Source organism: Equus asinus, chromosome 4, assembly GCF_041296235.1.
Source record: "Equus asinus isolate D_3611 breed Donkey chromosome 4, EquAss-T2T_v2, whole genome shotgun sequence".
Lineage (NCBI taxonomy): Eukaryota > Metazoa > Chordata > Mammalia > Perissodactyla > Equidae > Equus > Equus asinus.
In genome coordinates this window covers 24192602-24212255 of record NC_091793.1, presented here as the reverse complement: position 1 = coordinate 24212255, position 19654 = coordinate 24192602, and the positions used below count along the sequence as shown (strand labels likewise).

Below are 19654 nucleotides of genomic sequence, written 5' to 3'. Positions count from 1 at the left end.
AGGAAGGGAGGCCGGCAGAGGGCACTATTTTGTCAGTGACAGTAGCCCCTGCAAGGGAGGGAGGTCATCTGGACAGTGGAAGAGGCGGCAAAGGGGCCTCTGGTGGGATAAGGGGAGGGCTGTCCGCCCTCAGCCAGGCGGCAGTCCCAGGCTGAGCATCTCGACTGTAAGCCAATTCCAGCCCCCCCTCCCCCCGTGGGGTCTGCTCTCAGAGGAAGGCCGTTCAGGGAGGGCGGCACCAGCTCCGCAGGAGGCAGCGCGCCCAAGGTTCCCGTGGGCCCCTGGGGCTGCTCTGGAACCCGCAACCCAAGTGCAGAGCGGCAGCGGGGCTGCCCCGGCCAGGAACGGAAGGAGCCGCTGCTGCTCCAGTTTCTCCTCATTTTATTTCAAGCCGTCATGATACATTGGAAGTGCTGAGGTGACTCTATTTTCTCTCCTCTTCCAAGAAGCCGCAGCCTGCTGCGGGGTTCCCAGCAGCACCGCACTGTCGCAAGGAGCCACCACCCCAGCCCTCATGCCAGCGCGTGGAAAACCTCCAGCTTCTCCCGGTACAGGCGGTGGAACTGCCTGGCCAGACAGTGGAAGGGGGCTTCGCAGTTTTCCATCTCCTTCTGTGGAGACAAGGCCAAGAGGTCGGCTGTGTGACTGTCCTTTCATCGCACAGCAGCACTCGCTCTTCTCACTCAGCCAGGGCTGCCCACATCCCGCCTCCTTTCACCTCCGCACCATTTGGGCTGGCTACTATCTCGATGCCCTTTTTACAGGAAGGAAAGAGAGGCACGGAGAGACGAAGGCAGCTTGCCACAAGCCACACCCTCGTTAGTGGTGGAGCCGGGTCTGAACCCAGACTGTTTCTACGGAGCCTGCACTCTGAGCCTCTCCGTGTGTGTGTGACACGACATTAACAGACTTCCTCTCTCGCTTAGTATTAACTGAGGCCCCAAAGGCCGAAGCAAAATGACAGACGGCAAGGACCCCACGCTCTGGAGGGAGGGCCCGAGAGGCTGGGCCCACCCCCGCCCCTGGGGGGGCAATGCTGTGACACTGACCCTGGGACCAGCCTCACTCAGCATTTCCCTGCTTCCCCGCAGGCTGCCAGGCAGGAAAAGCGCGGGCGCAGATGGGCACAGACACCCACAGCAGCCGGGCCAGCCCTGCGTCCCACGGCAGGTGCAGGGGGCTGCACTTCCAATCAAGCCAGGAATTTTCAGTCCTCCAGGACTGGGCATTTTAATAACCGAAATTATGAATATTTTGGGGACTAAAAGCGCCCAAAGGGCAGTTTATTATCTGAGAGAGATCAAAAACATTGTGGAACTTGCCCCAGATTTTCTCCAGGGGTGGGAAGAACCAGTCCCACAGGGTGAGCATGGACAGCTCTGGGGGAAGGAAGACGGCCCCTCTCAACCTAAAGCTATCCTTCTCTGCCTCTCTGTGGGTGCACGCATATTTTTAAATTTTTTAAGGAAATAAGTTGGCAGAAGAAAGTACCCACCACTTTCAAGAGAGGGGCTCCAGCTATGAGTGCACAAAAACCTGGTTTCAAACAACCGTTGGCAGCTGGCAAAGGTGCAGCCTTGATAAGAGGCAAAGAAACATCCCCAAAGAAAGGGAAGAATTTCCACACAGAAGGGCGTTATAGGGTCCGCCAGCTCAGTGTCTGGGGCCCAGGGGTGCAGAGGCCCCGCCGGTTGATGCACAGCCCAGCCTAGAATCAGACTCCCCACTTTGAGAAGGGCAGCCTTTCCACTCTGCCAGCCAAGATCACAGAAACGCGCAGGGGACACCAGCTCCTGTGGGGAGTCACCTGGAATCTGGAGGAGACGGGGCCAAGAGCAGAATCAGAGGCGGCAGGGCTAAGAGAGCGCTGAGCAAGGGGAGGGCCGTTTGCAGCCGAGACGAGCATCTGCACTACACTCATGGCTGCCAAGGACCAGGAAGCTGTCACTCTCCAGGTGGACATAAGTGAATAACTCCGTTATATCTGCAAGGCACCTGTGGCCATGCAGAGCATCTCGTCCTGGGCAATGCTGATGCCAAAGAGTAACTGTCACATCAGTTGAAAGCGTAGTTAAGTATTGGATGGAAAGAGAATGAGGCCTACGTAGCACATGCACACAAATTCCTAAAGGAATTCGAAAGCTCTTGAAAGCAAGATCTTGGGAGAATGCAACATAAAAAGTAAGGAATTCGATGGAGGCGAGCTCACCACGGAACGCTCCTGAAATAGCAGACGCAAACTGAACCATTTTGCAAATGCGTTACGAGGGCTCGCCAAGGACAGGAATCCTTTTGTTAAATGACTAATCGTAATCTTGCTGACATACTCTAGAGGAGGTTTGCTTTGCGAGAAGGATCCTCAGAGCAGGCTCAGACTAGCACTCAATCTGGCCTAGAATTCTGCCCTAGAGTCCCCAAGTAGGCTCTGTGGGAGGCCAGAACCCCTTCTAGAAGGTTCTCATGCTGGACAGGCCTGCATTCTATTCCTGGTTCTACTGCTCATTAGCTGGGCAACCAGGGAAAGCTACACAATCCTTCTAGGTCTGCTCATCACCTCTAAGACAGGGACAGGAGCGGCTGCCTTGCAGGGCTGTTAGAAGCCTAAATAGATAATGTGTGCAAAACACCTAGCACACAGTAGGTGCTCACTATGCGCCAGTTCCCCTCCCCTCCCCTTCCTGGGAGGAGAGTCATTCATGTGCATCTTTCTTGAACTTGTTTGTATTTAATATTGTCCAACTTCTTACAGTGAAGAACATTTTTTAAAAAATTTTAACTTATGTTTAAAAGAAACGCTTTTTAATTTTTGGGCCTGAAAATGTCCAATATCAAGTGGTGTTAGAAAGTCAAAGAGGAGCCACAAAAGACTCCGAATAGCCAACGCAACCCTGAGAAAGAAGAACAAAGTTGGAGGCATCACACTTCCTAATTTGAAACTCTATGACAAAGCTATAGTAATCCAAACAGCATGGTACTGGCATAAAAATAGATGCAAAGACCAATGGAAGAGAACCGAGAGCCCAGAAATAAACCCCCACATAGACGGTCAACTAACCTTTGACAAGGGAGCCAAGAAGACTCAATGGGGAAAAGACAGTCTCTTCGGTAAATGGTGCTGGGGAAACTGGACATTCACATGCAAGAGAATGAAACTGGACCCCTATTTTACACCATTCACAAAAATGAACTCAAAATGGATTAAAGACTTGAACTTAAGACCCGAAACCATAAAAGTCCTAGAAGAAAACACTGGGAAGAAGCTCCTTGACATCAATCTTGACAACGATTTTATGGATACAACACCAAGAGCAAAATCAGCAAGTGGGAGTTCATTCAACTAAAACCCTTCTGCACAGCAAAGGAAACAAGCAACCAAAAGGCAACCTAAGAATGGGAGAAAATATTTGCAAACCTTCCATCTGATAAGGGGTTCCTATTCAAAATCTCTAAGGAACTCATACAACTCTAAAGCAAAAACACTAACAGTCTGATAAAAAGTGGGCAAGGGACCTGAATAGATATTTTTCCAAAGAAGATATTCAAATGGCCAACACGTACATGAAAAGGTGCTCAACATCACTCGTCACCAGGGAGATGCAAACCAAAGCCACAAAGAGATACCTCTCACACCTGTGAGAATGGCTTTGTCGCTAAAACAAGAAATAACAAGTGTTGGAGAGGATGTGGAGAGAAGGGAACCCTCATACACTGCTGGTGGGAGTGCAAACTGGTACAGCCACTATGGAAGCCAGTATGGAGTTTCCTCAAAAAATGAAGAACAGAAATACCATATGACCCAGCAATTCCACTGCTGGGTATTCATCCAAAGAACAGGAAATCAACAATTCAAAGAGACTTATGCAGCCCTATGTTCATTGCAGCATTTTTCACAACAGCCAAGACACAGAAACAACCTAAGCGTCTGCTGACAGACAAACGGATAAAGAAAATGTGGTGCACGCACGCACACACACACACGGGAATATTATTCAGCCATAAAAAAGAAGGAAGTCCTGCTATTTGTGACAACACGGATGGACCTTGAGGGCATTATGATAAGTGAAATAAGTCAGAGAAAGACAAATACTGTATGATTTCACTGAAAAGTGGAATATGAGAAAACTGAACTCCTGGAAACAGAGAGCAGACTGGTGGCGGCCACGGTTGGTAGGGATGGGAGGAATGGGTGAAGGCAGTCAAAGGGTACAAAGTTCCAGTTTTAAGATGAATAAATTCTGGGGATGGAATTAAAAATAAACAAAGTTGAACAAGCACGTAGGCGCCTCCTTTCGGCCTGCAGGCCGACTGCTGTTGCATTTCCTAAGAGGGAGGATATGGGCTTGGTGTCAAGACTTGGCTGCGTCTCAAACAGCATTTGGTTATATTTCCTTTTTAATTACAGCTTTCTTAACCGAGCTGCCGGTGGTGCCTCTGTCCGCATCAGCTCAGGGGGGACTAGTTAACTTGTACAGTTAACACCAAGCGCTTAACTGCAGCCTCCTCACGCATAATTTATACCCACACGCTTCCACAGCACTCACACCTGAGTGGAGCTTAATCACAACGCCCCCGTGGCCTTTGGTGACTAATGTGCTGGGGGTGGGTGTTAATTTTTGAGTTCCATCAAGAGTTCCGGGGAAAATGAGCGATTGGGGTGAGGAGGCAATTTCACAAATGTGAATGGAGGAAGAGGGAATACGAAAATGCCGTTTGACGTGGGGAGCAGGGCTGCCCGCTCTGCTCGAAGCCAAGAACCCTCCATCCGGTGAAAGCTCCCTAATTTGAACTTCATTAATTTAGCATTTGTGATAACTGGGCCAGAGGCAAGAGCGATGCTTATCTTCGTACAATCTACGACGGGAATACGAGGATTTAGTAAGTAATAACGGTATAAACAAGACTACTAAGGGAACATTTATACTTAAAAAGCTAACATTTATTGAGTGTTTACTACGCACTAGACTTTGCGCTGAGTGTTTCTATCTTCGCCATCCGCCTTAACTTTCATATTTGTTACTCAATGAGGGGTGTGTTTTCTCGCCTCCATTTGGCAGGCAAGGAGCCTGAGGCACCGATGGGTTCGGTAAGGTGCCGAGAGCCCCACAGCCAGCTCTGCTGCTCACGCCAGAGGCCAGGGCGCCTGCCTCCACCCGCCATGCTTCCCTTAAGGAAGCACGCGGCTTTGGGGGGATTTAAGAAGTTCACGTCCATACAGCTATTGAACAGCAGCATTTGTCCAGTTTCATAGATGCAACAGAAGCGCCTGTAGCTTCAGTAGAGTTCGAGCAGAAAATGAGCACCAGGCTATTTAGTAACCAGCCCACTGACTCTCCTAGAGGGCCAAAGAATCAGGTCCACAGGCCACAAGGCCAGGAGCGAGGTCCAAGTTACAACCACCGATGCCTCTGGCTGTGCCAGGCCTGGCAGGTCTCAACAGCCCTGGGGGAGGGCACTGCAGCCTGTGCCTGGGCCCTGCTGGCTCTGAAATGGATGTTTCTGGGCTGCTCCTGCAGGGGTGGAGTCTCACACAAGTGTATCCAACTGGTGCAGCCTGGGTCACACGCCTGCATTCTGGCTGCGACCTCAAAACTCCCAACACACTAAGGGGCCACCAGCACCAGACAGCCAGAATCATGACACAGTGTGAAGGTGCCCGTAACAAGTCACTGACTGTCCCCCTGGACAAGGGCTCCTGGCGACTCTACTGGAGGACGCTCTGGCCTGGAGTCACCCTGGGGCTGCAGCAAAGTGGGGATGGGGAGCACCAACGGGAATCCAAAGCCAGGGATCCTAGTCCTGGCTCAACCCTTTACTAGCCCTGTGACCTTGGGCAAGTCACTTCCCCTCGACATGGAAGTGGGAATTGTGGGGCCAGCTCCTGGTTCACGGGACTGATTTTGAGTCTCTGAAATAATGTTCCAACAACACCGAAACCCATAATAGCTCGGCAAATGTCAAGGGTCACCCTTACTGAGCACAACACACTTGTATTTCTCACTAATGGAGACACAACTTCTCCCACGGCTGGCTGGCTGATCTGCTTTATTGTAATGCATGAGCGACTCCTGCTCTATTGAGAAAGATCTCGGGCTAAGAATGTAAACATCAGTTCCAAATTAGACTCTGCACATGGTGGAACGACGACCCAAGGCACGTGAGGTCAGGTGAAAAACCGCTTCCAGCAGAGGCCCACTCCAGACTTGGCTACGCAGCCAGGGGAGATACTCACCACGGATGTTTCAAAACATTCCAGGCCTTGGCCCAGCGCCCAGGCCCGGGCCCGTGCTGATTCCACCACTCGTCTGCCGGCCAGGTCTGTCTTATTCCCCACTAACACACCTATTCAAAAGAAACAACCACACATCATGGTTAACTGTGGCCGTCTGCGAGGACAGCTGGAGAGATAAAAGAGCAAGCATGCTAATTTTCAGGGGCATAAAACATCGTGGGAGAGAGGCTGCCCGACTGGAGGTGGGTGCACGACAGGGAGAGCAGGGGCCCCGGGGGCCGCAGCACGGCAGGCGGGCTCTGCGTTCACATGAGGCTTTGCTCGGCCCTTTTCCTAGACTTTCCGGGTACCTGTCTGCCTCGTCTCCCACGGCTGCGAGCACCGTGAAGGCGAGGGCCAAATTTACGTGACCATTTGTGGTAATTCCTAGCACATGGAGCAGACTTTAAAAATGGTCATTACTACTAATCTAAGGACCGGGCTCAGAGTCAGGGATTCAGAAGGAAATTAGTTCCGTTCGCAGCTGCATCAGCTGCAGCTAATTTTTGAGCCTGTCTCTGGAGATCGCTTTCCCTGGTCTATAATGAGGAGAATTTGTTGATCTCACATAGGGATGAAAAATAAACTGATTTAAAGCATTCAGAAGTAACAAAAGGACTTGAATGTCGACTCGTGCCCACAAACAGGAGAAAATGAGGAATTCTTCCACGGGGTCAGCTTTCTGGAAATAACAACTCAAATTCACATCACGGCCCCTTGCTCCTTATTACCTTGAGTCTCCTTGCGACCCTGCTGGGTGGGTGTCATCTTGCCTGTTGTACAGGCTCACGCAGGGCTGCGAACCCCCTGAGGCTTCTGTGGCCGCTGAGCGGCAGAGCCAGTGTACATCCAGACCATCACACTCCAAGCCCAGGGCATGCTCCTTTTGCGCCCACAGCCACCTCTGCAATGACCTTTTGCTCCTGAGCTTGAAGGACAGAGGCGCTGCTGCGAGAGATGGGCGCCTGTAGCGAGCGCTTACCTGGGAGGGAGGTGCTCGGGATCTGCGCCCGAGCCTTCTCCAGCCACTTGCTGCAGTTGTGGAAGGACTGCTCATTGGTCACGTCGTAGACGAGACACAAGACGTTGGGGCTCTCCCACTGTGCAGGAGGGACAGGACGAGCACATGTCAGCAACAGTGAAAGTGACTTCGGGGCTGGGAGGAAATTTCGCTTTCCAAGGGAGGGGACATGCTGGGGGGTGGCAGGGGGGGAGGGAAATGAAAAACCTGAAAGGGGATGTGAGTCAGAAAACTGAGTCACACCCGGAGGCATGAATGGGAGGGCTGGGCTCGGTGGCAGGCACGGTCTAGGTGCAGCGGCTGCCAGAGCTCCATCGGGGCCAGGCTCTCTGCCGGGCGCTTTCTGTGCATCGCTGTGAAACCTCCCAACTTTGCAGGGCTGGTCTAAACATCCCTACTGTGTAGCTGAAGACACCACGTTCGGAGAGGGTAACTGACTTGCCCAGGTCAGACATGCTTCAGAAACAACAACAGAGACCGGAGCAGGACTTCACGCAGAAATGCTTTTTGGCCTGCCACCGGTTTCATGAATTTCTTCTTGCACTCATTCTTATTGAGGGCCCACCATTATGCATGTTGTTATGTTCTTCTGCTTTGAAGGCCTAAAAGAGCATCCTTTCTCTAATCAGCCAGTCACAGGGAGCTGTTTGCTTGCATCTTCTTAATAAGGGCTGGCTTTTCAAAATGCAAAGGGCACTTTCTGCTTCTCCTGCAGTGCATCAGCCCTCATCCAAACCAGGCTGACAAGTGGACAGGGCACAGTTAAGGACCAATTAACAACCAGGGCTGTTGCCTTCAGGGGCTGCTCAGGGTCCTGGGACCACCTGCTGCCTGGCAGGGGACACAGGACAGCTCTGCTCAGGCTGTGACGCTTGTCCTGATGCATGTCTCTCTTAGCCATACCCTGGTGTCTGGGTATACCCCCCCACCCCACAATTAGAGCCTGATCTATTTCTGGGGTGCCAGTGGCCTCCCAGGGTGTGAGCGAGAATCCTTTTCCACCCAGTTGTCCTTGGAAGGTCAGCCCAGAATGCGCTCTGGAGGGCCTCCCCTCGAAGGCTACACTGGCTCCCGGAGGGGCCTGGACTGAACAGATGGTCCCCCCACACTTTCCCTCCACAGACAAACTCGAGAACTTTTGCTGGAATCGCATTGACCCCTCTGTGCGCACAGAGGAGACGCCAGAGTGCGATTTAACCCAACAAATCTCCCTCCTCCAGGCCTCAGTGGGGGAGCCGGGTTAGGCCCGGGATCAAGCCGAAGCAGGGGAGCCTGGGGTCAGGGCTGGCTGGAGCGGGGTGTGGGTTGATCGGGAGCACGTGGCCCTGACTGGCACGGACACCTCTTCCCTTCTGCTGGACAGGGCAGCACCCAGTGCCAGGCCGGGCACATAGTAGGCACGTGGTAAACAACACGAACTGATATATGAAGCCAGCCCTGCGTGAAATTACCATCACTTGATCTATTTCTCTTAGACAACAAAAAGAGGGGCAGAAAACAGTTTCTATTAAAATGTAGCTGTTCTTGGAAAGGCAGGGGAGGGCTCTGGAGAGCTCAGGCCTTCTAATTAGCTCCCTGGCCCAGATCTGCAGAACTGTTACCTTGAACAGACGGACAGCAAGCTGCATCCTGAGAGGATGGCCGGATGTGCCGGTGAGCCCTGGCCGGCAGGAGGGGCACGTCCCACAGCAAACCCCGGTGCGCCCAGGGGCTGGGCCGGGAAGGTGAGGCCCACTACAGGGCCTCCAGGGACCCCCTGGAGGGGAAGGAAAGATGTGCCCCTGTTCTAGGAGGCTGAGGAGGGGGTTGCTCAAAAGAAGGGTGGTCCCAGAGCTGGGTGCTGCAAGTGCTGAGCCACAGGGCTCTAGCACATTTGGAACCCGGTCACTACAGAACTGGGGGAGGGGACAATCCCCAGTCACATACATGAGCCATTCCTACTCGCCAAGGGGCCACAAGTCACAAGAATGCCCGTGAAAGATTTTTGCCGTGGCAGCTTCTCTTGGCGGCTGGAGTGCAGGGACATTTCTGTGACACTGCTGTAAGAGGCAAACTGTTTGGTGGGAGGCGGCGGAGGTGATTAGGAAAAAGACCAAACGCTACTTGCCAATTTGTCCAGCATTTCAGAAAACAGCTCCTTGCCGGCAGAGTCAAAAATGAAGAGTTCCTAGAAGCAGAGAGGCATGTCCCAAGAAAGTCTACACGTGGGGAAACCACTGGCTCGCATCACGATACTGCTCTCCGCTCACCGCTGACCTGCCCCCATGGTGAGACACACACACGCCCACGTACACAAATTTTCATATACCCTATCTTTCCCCCAAGGCGGGAGGAAGACGATGGGAAAAGGCACGAGCTCGAGAGTCTGAGAGAGGCAGCTCGAGGGTTTCCCACACGGGCCAGCACTTTCCGTGTCTGCGTTTCAGTCCTCCTGACGCCCGGGGCCAAACGCCAGGAAGAAGCCGCCTTCCCACCTGGCAGGACAGAACGCTAAACAGGCTGACGAGCGCTCTGCTTTCCAAAAGGTCACTCTGCGCTGTGTTAACCAAATTGGTCTGCAAATCGTGAAACAATTCTTTGTAAAGGAGGTCACCGACGAGGCCTGGAGAAGGTGCTTAAAGTAGGACAGTCTGTCATCGTTCTGGGATGGCGAGGCTGTGACTCTGGCGGAGGGCACAGGATGACCCCTCCCGCCCCTGTCCAAAGCTTGGACAGCCGTGGGAGAGACCCTCCCCACGGCGGCTGCTCCAGGAAGGCTCCCCTAATTGCCCCCCAAAGCTCCCTCCGGCTCTGGATATCCCTGGCCGGCTCTGCCCCCTGGCACACGCTGTGTGGACGTCAGCACATAATGTGTGCTGCACACAGGGCACTCATCTGACCCCTTCTCACTGCATCCGGGCTGCTTACTACTGTCTTTTGCCCACGGACCTCTTTAAGAAGGTGGTGTTTCTTAAACCTTCTCTCCAGGAAGATACATACAAACACAGCATCTTGCAATTCAGTTTTGAGAGTCATGGAGGCCCACAGAGGGACCCAGGGCGAGAACCTTGATGCGAGCTGAGTTCTGAGGGCAGGCCCACAGCCCAGTCTCCCTTACCTCCTCTTCTTCAGCCCTCCCCTCCGACGCTTCCCGCATGCCAAGACTCTGTTCCCAGCGCTGACAGGTCTAGGCCAAGTCCTCGCACCGCATCTCTCATGGGGAGGAGACCCTGGGCCCGGCTGGAGCAGCACTGCCCACCCTGGGTCGAGGGCACCACTTACCACACTGTCCCCCGTGTCAGGGACTGGCACCGTCTTCATCACCAAGTCCACCCCTGCTGTCTGCCGAGGAAAACCAAGAACACGTGTCAGAGGGCGCCAGGGAAAACCAAGAACACGTGTCAGAGGGCACCACGAGAAAAGGTGTCAGAGGGCGCCGTGGAAAACCGAGAAAAGGTGTCAGAGGGCGCCGCAGAAAACCGAGAACACGTGTCAGAGGGCGCCAGGGAAAACCAAGAACACGTGTCAGAGGGCACCACGAGAAAAGGTGTCAGAGGGCGCCGAGGAAAACCGAGAACACGTGTCAGAGGGCGCCGTGGAAAACCGAGAACACATGTCAGAGGGCGCCGCAGAAAACCGAGAACACGTGTCAGAGGGCGCCGGGGGAAAACCAAGAACACGTGTCAGAGGGCGCCGAGGAAAACCAAGAACATGTGTCAGAGGGCACCACGAGAAAAGGTGTCAGAGGGCGCCGCGGAAAACCGAGAACACGTGTCAGAGGGCGCCGAGGAAAACCCAGAACGTGCGTGTCAGAGGGCACCAAGAGGCCTGTTACAGGAGGACATGAGGAGCACCCAACGCCCGCAGGCAGATGCCCAGTTTAGGTGTTCGTGTTCTGGACTCACTTTTGGTGCAGAAGTCAGAGAGGACCAATTAGTCTCGTCCAACTTCCTGCCCACAAGCAAGCCATCCATGGTGACCAAGTAGACCACCAGCCGGTCTGCTCTGCAGACAGCCCCACGCCCTGTGGCTTGTGGAAAAGCATCTCCACGTGGCCACTGGAGCAGCCTCTCGTCAGACCTCTTAGGGCTTTTTCAAGGATTTTGGGAAGTCACTCCCTGGGGGCCATCTGGTCATTCCCTCTACACCTCGGCCAGGTCTACGAGCCCCACATCTCACCAGGGTGTAGTTCTTCTGGAAGTGGGCTCCGTCGCTGCGGAAGAGCTGCGCCAGGGCCGTCTTGCCCACCGTTGAGTCTCCTGTGAGGGGGAAGCAGAAGAAAAACATTCACTTCCATCCTAATCTGACTCAAGAATCTCCCACTCGAGAACGCTGGGCTAGAAACCAAAAACCACAATGAGTTTTCAGAGGAAGTGTTCTCGATTCTCGAGAGCACTTGCTCTGAGGTCGCTGGCAGGGCAGCGGGGCCACAAGACCAGTCTTCAAAGCCCTTGACGGTCAGAGTCACATTTCTTCAAGGGCAATTCTTTCAACCCAAAGAAATGACCCAGAAGGAAACAGAGCTTAAGGAGGGCTTCAGAGCCCTGGAAATAGAACTGACACTCTTCCACTGACGCACGCCCTATGGGGAAAAACTGTCACTTTCCAACATGAATTTCCTTTGAAGCCTTGAAGGTAGAGGTGTGGCCGGGCGCAGACCCCGAGGCTCACCTGCCTGCTTGAACCCGTGTGACTTCAGAGCCTCCACACTCAGGACCCGGCAAGCTCTTTTTTCGGGGAGGAGGGTGTTGGGAGGATTTCTGCGTTTGTGAAACGAAGTCAGATGCCAAATTCGCCATCCTGAAATCCATTTCCAGGTGACGTATTCCACCTCCACGCCGGTGTGCCCGTCGTGCCCGCTGCAGATCCATCTTCCCAGGGCCTCTCCTCCAATTCTATCTGCAACAGCCACCGGTTCCTCGAGCTCATCTGAGACCCACTGGCTTTATCTCCATGGCTTTCCTTTGTCAGTCGATAGCCTCATACACTGGTACCTCAAAACTAAAGGTTTATGTCACAGTTTCGGTCTGAGATCTGGACCTTTCACAACACTGTTGGGAGCAATTGAATCTGGAGTTCCTCCCCTGCCCCCGAAGGTGCTGGAGGCTCTCTGGGCCCACCCTTAATTGCCCTGGGCCCTCCCCACTCCCTCACTGATGGCTCTTGCTGTTTTCACTGGCAAGGCCTTTTCCCCCTCCAGAGTCCCACACTGACTCTGCCCCGTTGCCCTGCCCTGGCGGAACACCTGTCTCCTGCTGTCTCACGCCCCTGACCCTGAGTAAGTTCCCGCCATGCTCTTGGCCTCTGACTCGCATCCTTCAGGACCATCTCTTCACTGTCGCTCCTCACTGGACCTCTTGAGAGCCTGCGGCTCTGCTCACTTCTCAGTTTTGACTTTTCCCCCTGGATAACGTTCTCTCGTGAGACAATTACTCGACTACTCGTGGCATTTCGTTTCATGTGAACTCCTCCACGTGCGAGGGAGCTACGCAGGTCTGGGTTCTCGATTTGCCGCCACTTCTCAGAAGGGAAGCAACACGGGTGAGCCTACTCACACAATCCCCTTCACTCCCTCCCAGCCCCCTGCCCCCACCACGGGGACCGTCACTAACGTCATTTGACAGATGAAGAACCGAGGCGCAGAGAAGCTGGGTAACCAGCCTAGGATTGCAACACTATGCAATCTCCAGCAGACCCCACTCCCTTCCTAGAGCTCAGGGACACTTTTGACCCATTTTTAACACTGCTCCTTCAGGCCCTCATCACTGCAGCCTTCCCTGACATCAGAGGCAACCACAGGCTGGACTGGACCGTCGCTGGGTACCATCCGTCTTGGAGCACACAGAGCACATGCCTTCCCTCCGTGCGTGACGACTGCCTCCAGCCTCCTGACTCCAGTTTTCCCCCTGAGTCCAGTTGGAAACAGGCTCTTCCCGCTTGTGAAAATCCCCACAGATTTGTTCTGGTTAATTTCATAAATCTTTCTTCCGCCTGTCAGTCAGAGACACCCACACTTCCGGAAAACCTCCGGCGTCGGCTGAGGAGGGATCCAAGCCCAGGGAGGGAATCACCAATAAACATGTTTGCAGAGCAACAAGACGACAAGTGCAAACTCAAACAGCACAGAGGAGAACCAAAGCGGCTGACGGCACAACGAGGAAAGAAACACAGCGGGCAGACGTCCCCTGGGCTGACGCTGCACCCAGGGGTGACAGCAGGGCGGACACTGCTGGACAGAGCTGGACAGAGGGGGTGACGCCTGCACAGGCATGACGCAAGGTCACCCGTCACCTCATAGTCGTCAAGTCCAGTGGCTTTTTCTCTCTGAAGGATGAGTCAGCCTGCAGCAGCCCCTCCTTCCTGAGCCCTCTGGCCCCGCGGCCCTGGTGACCCTGCGCCAGCCTGGTTCTCCCTCCACTTTGGCCACCTTCCTGCCTCCTAAACATGGGTGCTCCTGCGGGTCTGTCCTTGGCCTTCTGCTCCCATCTACTCTCATTGCCTTGACTGTCACTTCTCAGGCCAGGTCTCTCTCCCAAGCTTTGTCTGCGCTTCCAACAACCTGTGGATGTCTCCACTGGAATGGTGGGCCTTCCCCAATCTCAGCCTGTCCACAGCCAGGTGCCTGGGTGCCAAGTGGTCTCACTCACCTATCTCACTTGTTCTGTTCATGACATCACCATTTGTTCTCACCGCCCGTAGACTTCACCCATGGTCACCTCTGACCGCTCCTTCTCCTCCTTCCTGGGCCCAGCTGGTCTCCTCTTCATCCCTGACATCCTCTGCTAGGTCCCCAGCCCACATTTCCTTCGTTGTCACTGATGACACTGCCCTGGTTACCTCTGACCTCAGACCTGGCTTTGTCGCAGCCCCAAACCCACCCATCCATGCTCTGCCTTGTGATGCTGGGCTGGGACTCTGCAGACACGTTTCTCCTTTCCTGGGGGCTTCCCGTCAGGTCGTGCCAACACGAGTTCCAGAGCAAGACTGGAAGGCTGGAGGGGCCGACGGGACTTGCTCCTTCCTACTTGCTTGTTGTCTCTCTTAGCATCATCCTAGCAATGGCCCTCACCCCAGCAGCAGTCGTTGGTGGCTGTCTCCCGTTTGTTTTGTTTTGTTTTGCGCTCCCAGACCAGTCTTATCACACCCGCTCAGAGACGCCAGCACCACTGAGCGGTACCCCTTCCCAGAGGTCTGCATCCTGGTCACCAGGGCCCTCCTGAGCTTCAGGGTCCTGATAACCCCCCTCTTCCCTCTGCTCCCCCAGCCCTGGGATGAAATCCTTTCCTGCAAGTTACTCTCTGTGCCACCCTCCTGTCCCCTTTTGCCGTTCCAGTCCTCCAGTACCTGGTTAATTAACTGCCCACAGTAAGTCCTGTGGAAAGACCTAGTTTCTGCTTTTTGCCTGGACCCTGACTTACGTACCCCTCCTTGGTACATATGCACCACTATGTACATATGCCTTTGTGCGCCACTCACACACAGACCCTCAGGATGCTCTGGAATCGATCAGTTTGGTGGCATCTTGCCCTGAACACGGGGCTGAGCTCCCTGCCAGTGGGCAATGGGTCCTAGTGATCCATGGCACGTGGTGGCCTCACACGCTGGGTGACTGAATTCCTGAGGGGCCAGCGCAGCCGGGCAGTGCCCCCTGCCCAGAGGTCTGGATCCCAGCTCTGTGGGGTTCTTCTTCAAGCCTCTGACCAGGCCAAGCTCTCTCGACCATGCCTGTGTCATCTCAATGTTGTCTTTGTGCTTTTCCAGGTCTCCAACACCAGCGAAACCAATTCCACAGATTAAAATTCCTCTGTTGAGATGCCTGATGTCCTGTTTTCTTGAGTGAACACGCTCCCCAGCCAGCCCTCTCTCCTGTTTGTTTTTCTCCCTGCTCAAAGCCACCCTTTGGGCCTCAACAGGTGGACCCTCATAGCCCAGCACTTTCATCCTGTCACGCTCCCTCGCAAAACCCGCCAAGGATTCCTTCCCCTGCACACCCCCTCCTCAGGCAGCCCCTAGCCCACCCTCCAACTCTCCCTCCAACTCTCACTTACCCAAAATCTGGGCTCTACACTCCTATTGTCCTGATCTCTGAAAATCCCTCCACGATGACCTCCTTCCAGTTCTCTCCAAGCCAAGACTAAATCCTGCTCCTCTTCTGCAGCCGAAGCTCAGAGGACGTCCTTCCCACACGGCCTCTGAAGGTCAGCCCTCCCTGCTCCGCCTGCACCTGCGTGGCTAACATGGCTCATGGCTGGGAGCAGGAGACGATGTCAGAGCAAAGCCCCGGGAGGCAGGGTTACCATCCCCACATATACTGACAGGCGGTATTTCACAGCACCTAGGCCCAGACTCCGGCTCCATCACTGACTAGCCGTGTGACCTCGGGTCAGTAATCTCTCTGGGCCTCAGCTGCCACATCTACTAAATGGGGGTAACAACAGCACCTATTTTACAGAACTGCTTAGAGGATTTAATGAATTAATATGTACAGTGCCTGACATCTATTAAGAAATATTTAAATAAAATATAGATCAATCAAGTGTTTTTCTCTCTTCACCTGAAGCAGAACAATTAACACCTGTGCTGTGAGGTGTTTCTCTGGTCCCTGGTACACGAAGGACATTCGATTTCTGTCGGCTGCCTTGGAAGGGATGACGCACACCAGTGCGTCCCTGAGTGGAGGGGCGGCCTGATCCCTCCTTGTATTCTCACTGCACCTTGCCTGGTGACTCACGCATAGTAGGTCCTCAATAAAAATCTGTTGAATGGACGAGCACTCGAATTAAGTATCAGGTCCCTCAGTGACGAGTTATGCGAGAGAAAAAACAGACAGACTAAGCCTGTGAGGGGAGTGTGGCGGGGGTGGTGTGGAGACGGAGAATTTGGGGGGGGGGTGATGGGAGGCTGACTCACTGTGCTGAGGTCTTTTGGCCCCTGTAAACTTCCAAGAGGAGACACTCCAGAGCCCTCGAAAGGAGGCTGCAGACCGAGGGCTAGGCTGGAGTTCAGGAATCACTTACTCAGGCAGTGGCTGAAGTGAGGTCAAACAGTACCCGAGGGAACGAGTGTAAAGAAGGGCAAAGAGTCTAGAATCGAGGCTTGAGGACGCTACAGCTTGGGGGCTAAGAACAAAGCCCTGGACACCAGATCACCTGGATCTAGATCCCAGGTCTGCTGTACCCAGCTGTGTGACCCATGGCAGGTGTCTTAACCTCTCTGGGCCTCAGCTGCCCCATCTGTAAATGAGGATGACGATAACACCGACCTCACAGGATTGTTGTGAGGATTCAGCGAGACAGCCTGTGGTGAGGCTCTAGCACAGTGCTGACACATGGAAGGCACTCAGTAAGTTGGCCCCATGATGGAAGCTGAATTAAAAATAGAAAGAAGAGAAAGAAGAGTCAGAGAAGTCCAATAAAAAAAATCTAGCTTCAGAAAATAAAAACGTTCCCACCTTATCCATGAGGAAACTGAGGCTTTTCCAAGATGCCACAGCCAATCAGAGAAAGAGCCAGAATGATTTCTGTGGCACAATACTGCCTCCTCTGGCACTCTGGAAACTAGGGGCCTCTCTGGAGAACGACTAATTTCTTTTGCTGCAGGATGATTTGAGCTACTGCTGTCAGTCATCTTTCCGTGTGACCCTTTTATGTCCAAATTAGAAAAGTCATTAAAAATATCATCTATTTTCAGTCTGGAAGAGAGGAATAAAAAAAAAGAATCTCATTTTCCTCTACATAATTTCTCACCATTCTTTCCTGAGCTGGTCAGGGAACCCTGGAGAGGTCGTAGGTTTCAACGGTAACACAAGCTAAGAGTCTGGGAGTTGGGCAGGTGTGGGGGTTGAAATCCTGCCTATGACCTTCCTTCTCTAGGGGGTGACCTTGGGCAAGAAAGGTCACCTCTCAGCACCTCAGTCAGATGGGAACAAGACAGCACCTACCCCCACGGGCTACGGTGGGAGGGTTAGATGAAATACATGTGCCTGGCATGTGGTAAGGAGCACATACGTTCTGTGGTCCAGGTCTATAACCCTGGCAAATGTTTTTCTAAATGTGCAGACCGATAGAATGAGAGCACCACAAATGCGAATGTCACATATTCATTCATTCTACAAATATTTACTGAGTACCTACTATGTCCAGGTATTGTTCTGGGTGTTTGGGACACGTCAGGCAACAAAGATTCCTGCTTTTGGGGATGTTTATGCCCTCCTGAGCAGGGGCAACCCAGGAACTTTGGGTCTTAAGGACAACACACATGGGCCTTCTGCAAACTCCAGGCGACTGTATGTCACTCTCTCCTATCCCTGTTATCAGAGGGGATGGGGTCAACGACCCCCCTGATGCTTAGCTTTGGGGAGCAGCACATGCGTTCAGGTGAAGCACTTATGGTGTGCCTAGCCTAATTTTTAACGAGACTACTCCTGAGTGCAGCTCAGACTGCAGAAGGTGGTCTCAGAGTAGCCAGGCAGCGGGAAAATCAGCAGGAGCCACAAATGCGCTCTGGAAGAGAATTCTTCCAGCCCAGTGGAATTTGCTCCATCGGTAATTGCAGTAACACACCTTGGGGAAAGAGGGCAGACAATTTCCGCGAACAAAAGCTCTCGATGACTTAGGAAGTCGCTGGACTCCGGAGACTGTACTCAACCACAAGTTTTCAGACTCACCTGCCAGGATGCATTTGGCTGCCAGCTTCACCATGGTAACCAACCACCTCCAAGGACCAGACAGAGGAAGAGCGGCGGCTGGAGGAGTTGGCAGGCCTGCCTGAGAGGGGAAGTCAGGAGGGCTGACGCTCAACGGGCTGTGGCCGCGGTGGGGACGGGGACAAGGGGTCTGGACCCGCTGGGCTGCGAGCGGGGCGGATAACAGGAGCTAGGGTTCGGGCAGGGAGCGAAGGGAGCGCCAGATTGGGCCCAGCTCAAGATCTCAGAAGGTGGCCTGCAAAGGTGCGAGCGGGGCGGCGCGGCCCCCGTACCGGCCCAGGCCCTGGCAGCGGGGACCTGGAAGAGCCACCCGGCAGCCCTCCCAACACCAGCACCGCGCCAGCCTCGCTCGCCAGGCAACCATCGCCCCCTGCCCCGCCTCCTCCTCTTCCTCCCTGGCCATCGATTGGCTGCCGCCAAGAGCTCCCGCCCCGAAAGGTTCGCGAAGGCCAGTGGGAGGAGGGGGCGGGACTAGCATCCACTTCCTGTGAGACAATTCGTAGCACATCTGCTCCTCAAGCTTAACCCGCTTGGCGAATGGTTGAAAGAGATGTCAATCATTTCCACCTCCCGCACCCGCACCGCCGGAAAGTTCAGGGAAAAGAACTCCAACCTCGTGTGGCCAGAGGCCGTGATAAAAGAAGCTTTCTGATTGGCCAGAGGCTGGCTCGGCCCATCTCTGGGAGGAATGGGGATTAGCCTCACCCCCCTGACCTTCTGGAAATGGGTTCGCCCACGAGGCCCCTCGGCGCGCGCGAGTCTGCAGCGGCGCCTGCGCAGTAGAGGAGGGCGCAGTTGCCCGAGCGGAGCTCTGAGCGGCTTTGACGTCGCGGAGGTTTTTGTCGCGCCCCCAGCTCCCGGGTTCCGGCAGCGCGGCTGTGAGGTGCATCCAGAAATCCAGTCCTTGCCCCGCATCCCGCAGGGAAATCTCATTTTTCAAGCCCAGGGATGTTGTGAGCTTTAAAGTCCAAAATATGAAAGTGTTTAAAGTGATGTCTGTGAACAGAAGGGAGGACAAGAGAACTCCGATGAGGGTGAGGTTGGACTCAGGCATTTGAAGTCATACTTCCTCTGGGCGCGTTTCCTCTCTTGGAAAAGGGAGCACGTACCACATTTGGATGACAGCGGGCATCCAGGGCGTTGCCCCGCACACGGGAGGCTCCGTCCACGTCTGTTGACTTTCCCGAGAGGCCCCTCTTGCTCTGCGGTCAGGAGCCCAGACTCAAATCCCTGCCAGCTTGCTGGCCTGGGCAAGGCGCCTCAGCCCTGAGCCTCTTTCCTTGTCTTGAAAGATGGGCTCGTAGAACCCACCTTACCGGTTGTCCTGAGGACTAAAAGAGAGAAAGGATGTGAGTCCCTGAGACATGGTTGGTGAGTGTTGAGTGGAAGAATGAGAAGAAACTTATCTGGACAGATCTGGTTTATCGTCACCATCATAGGTTGGCCAGAAGCCCCGTGTTCTCACTCCTGCTGAGCCCCCTGGGGTGGCTGATGCTGAAAGGGAAGAGCAGCGCCCCCGGAAGATGCCTGTGCCCTGGATTCTCCATCACACGCCTTTCGGTCACCTGGGCCTTCTCTCAGCTGCTCTGTGTCTTAGTGTGGCTGCCAGCCTTGTGCAGGGCCACGGACACACACACTCTACAAACTGCTATGAAAGTTTCAGCCCTAAATTCCAGGTAAA

At 54.0% G+C, this 19654-nt stretch overlaps 1 protein-coding gene across 1 annotated transcript; it reads right to left on the bottom strand.

The window, feature by feature from the left end:
• Positions 1-364: 364 nt before the first annotated feature.
• On the bottom strand, positions 365-18462 carry IFT27 (intraflagellar transport 27). The gene is made up of 7 exons (XM_014851204.3): positions 17935-18462; positions 11448-11527; positions 10551-10610; positions 9397-9456; positions 7251-7368; positions 6230-6339; positions 365-611 (listed from the first exon to the last, which is right to left on the bottom strand). The coding sequence occupies exons 1-7, from the start codon at positions 17966-17968 to the stop codon at positions 513-515; spliced, it is 561 nt and encodes a 186-aa protein (XP_014706690.3). The 5' UTR covers positions 17969-18462; the 3' UTR covers positions 365-512.
• Between the last annotated feature and the right edge of the window lie 1192 nt (positions 18463-19654).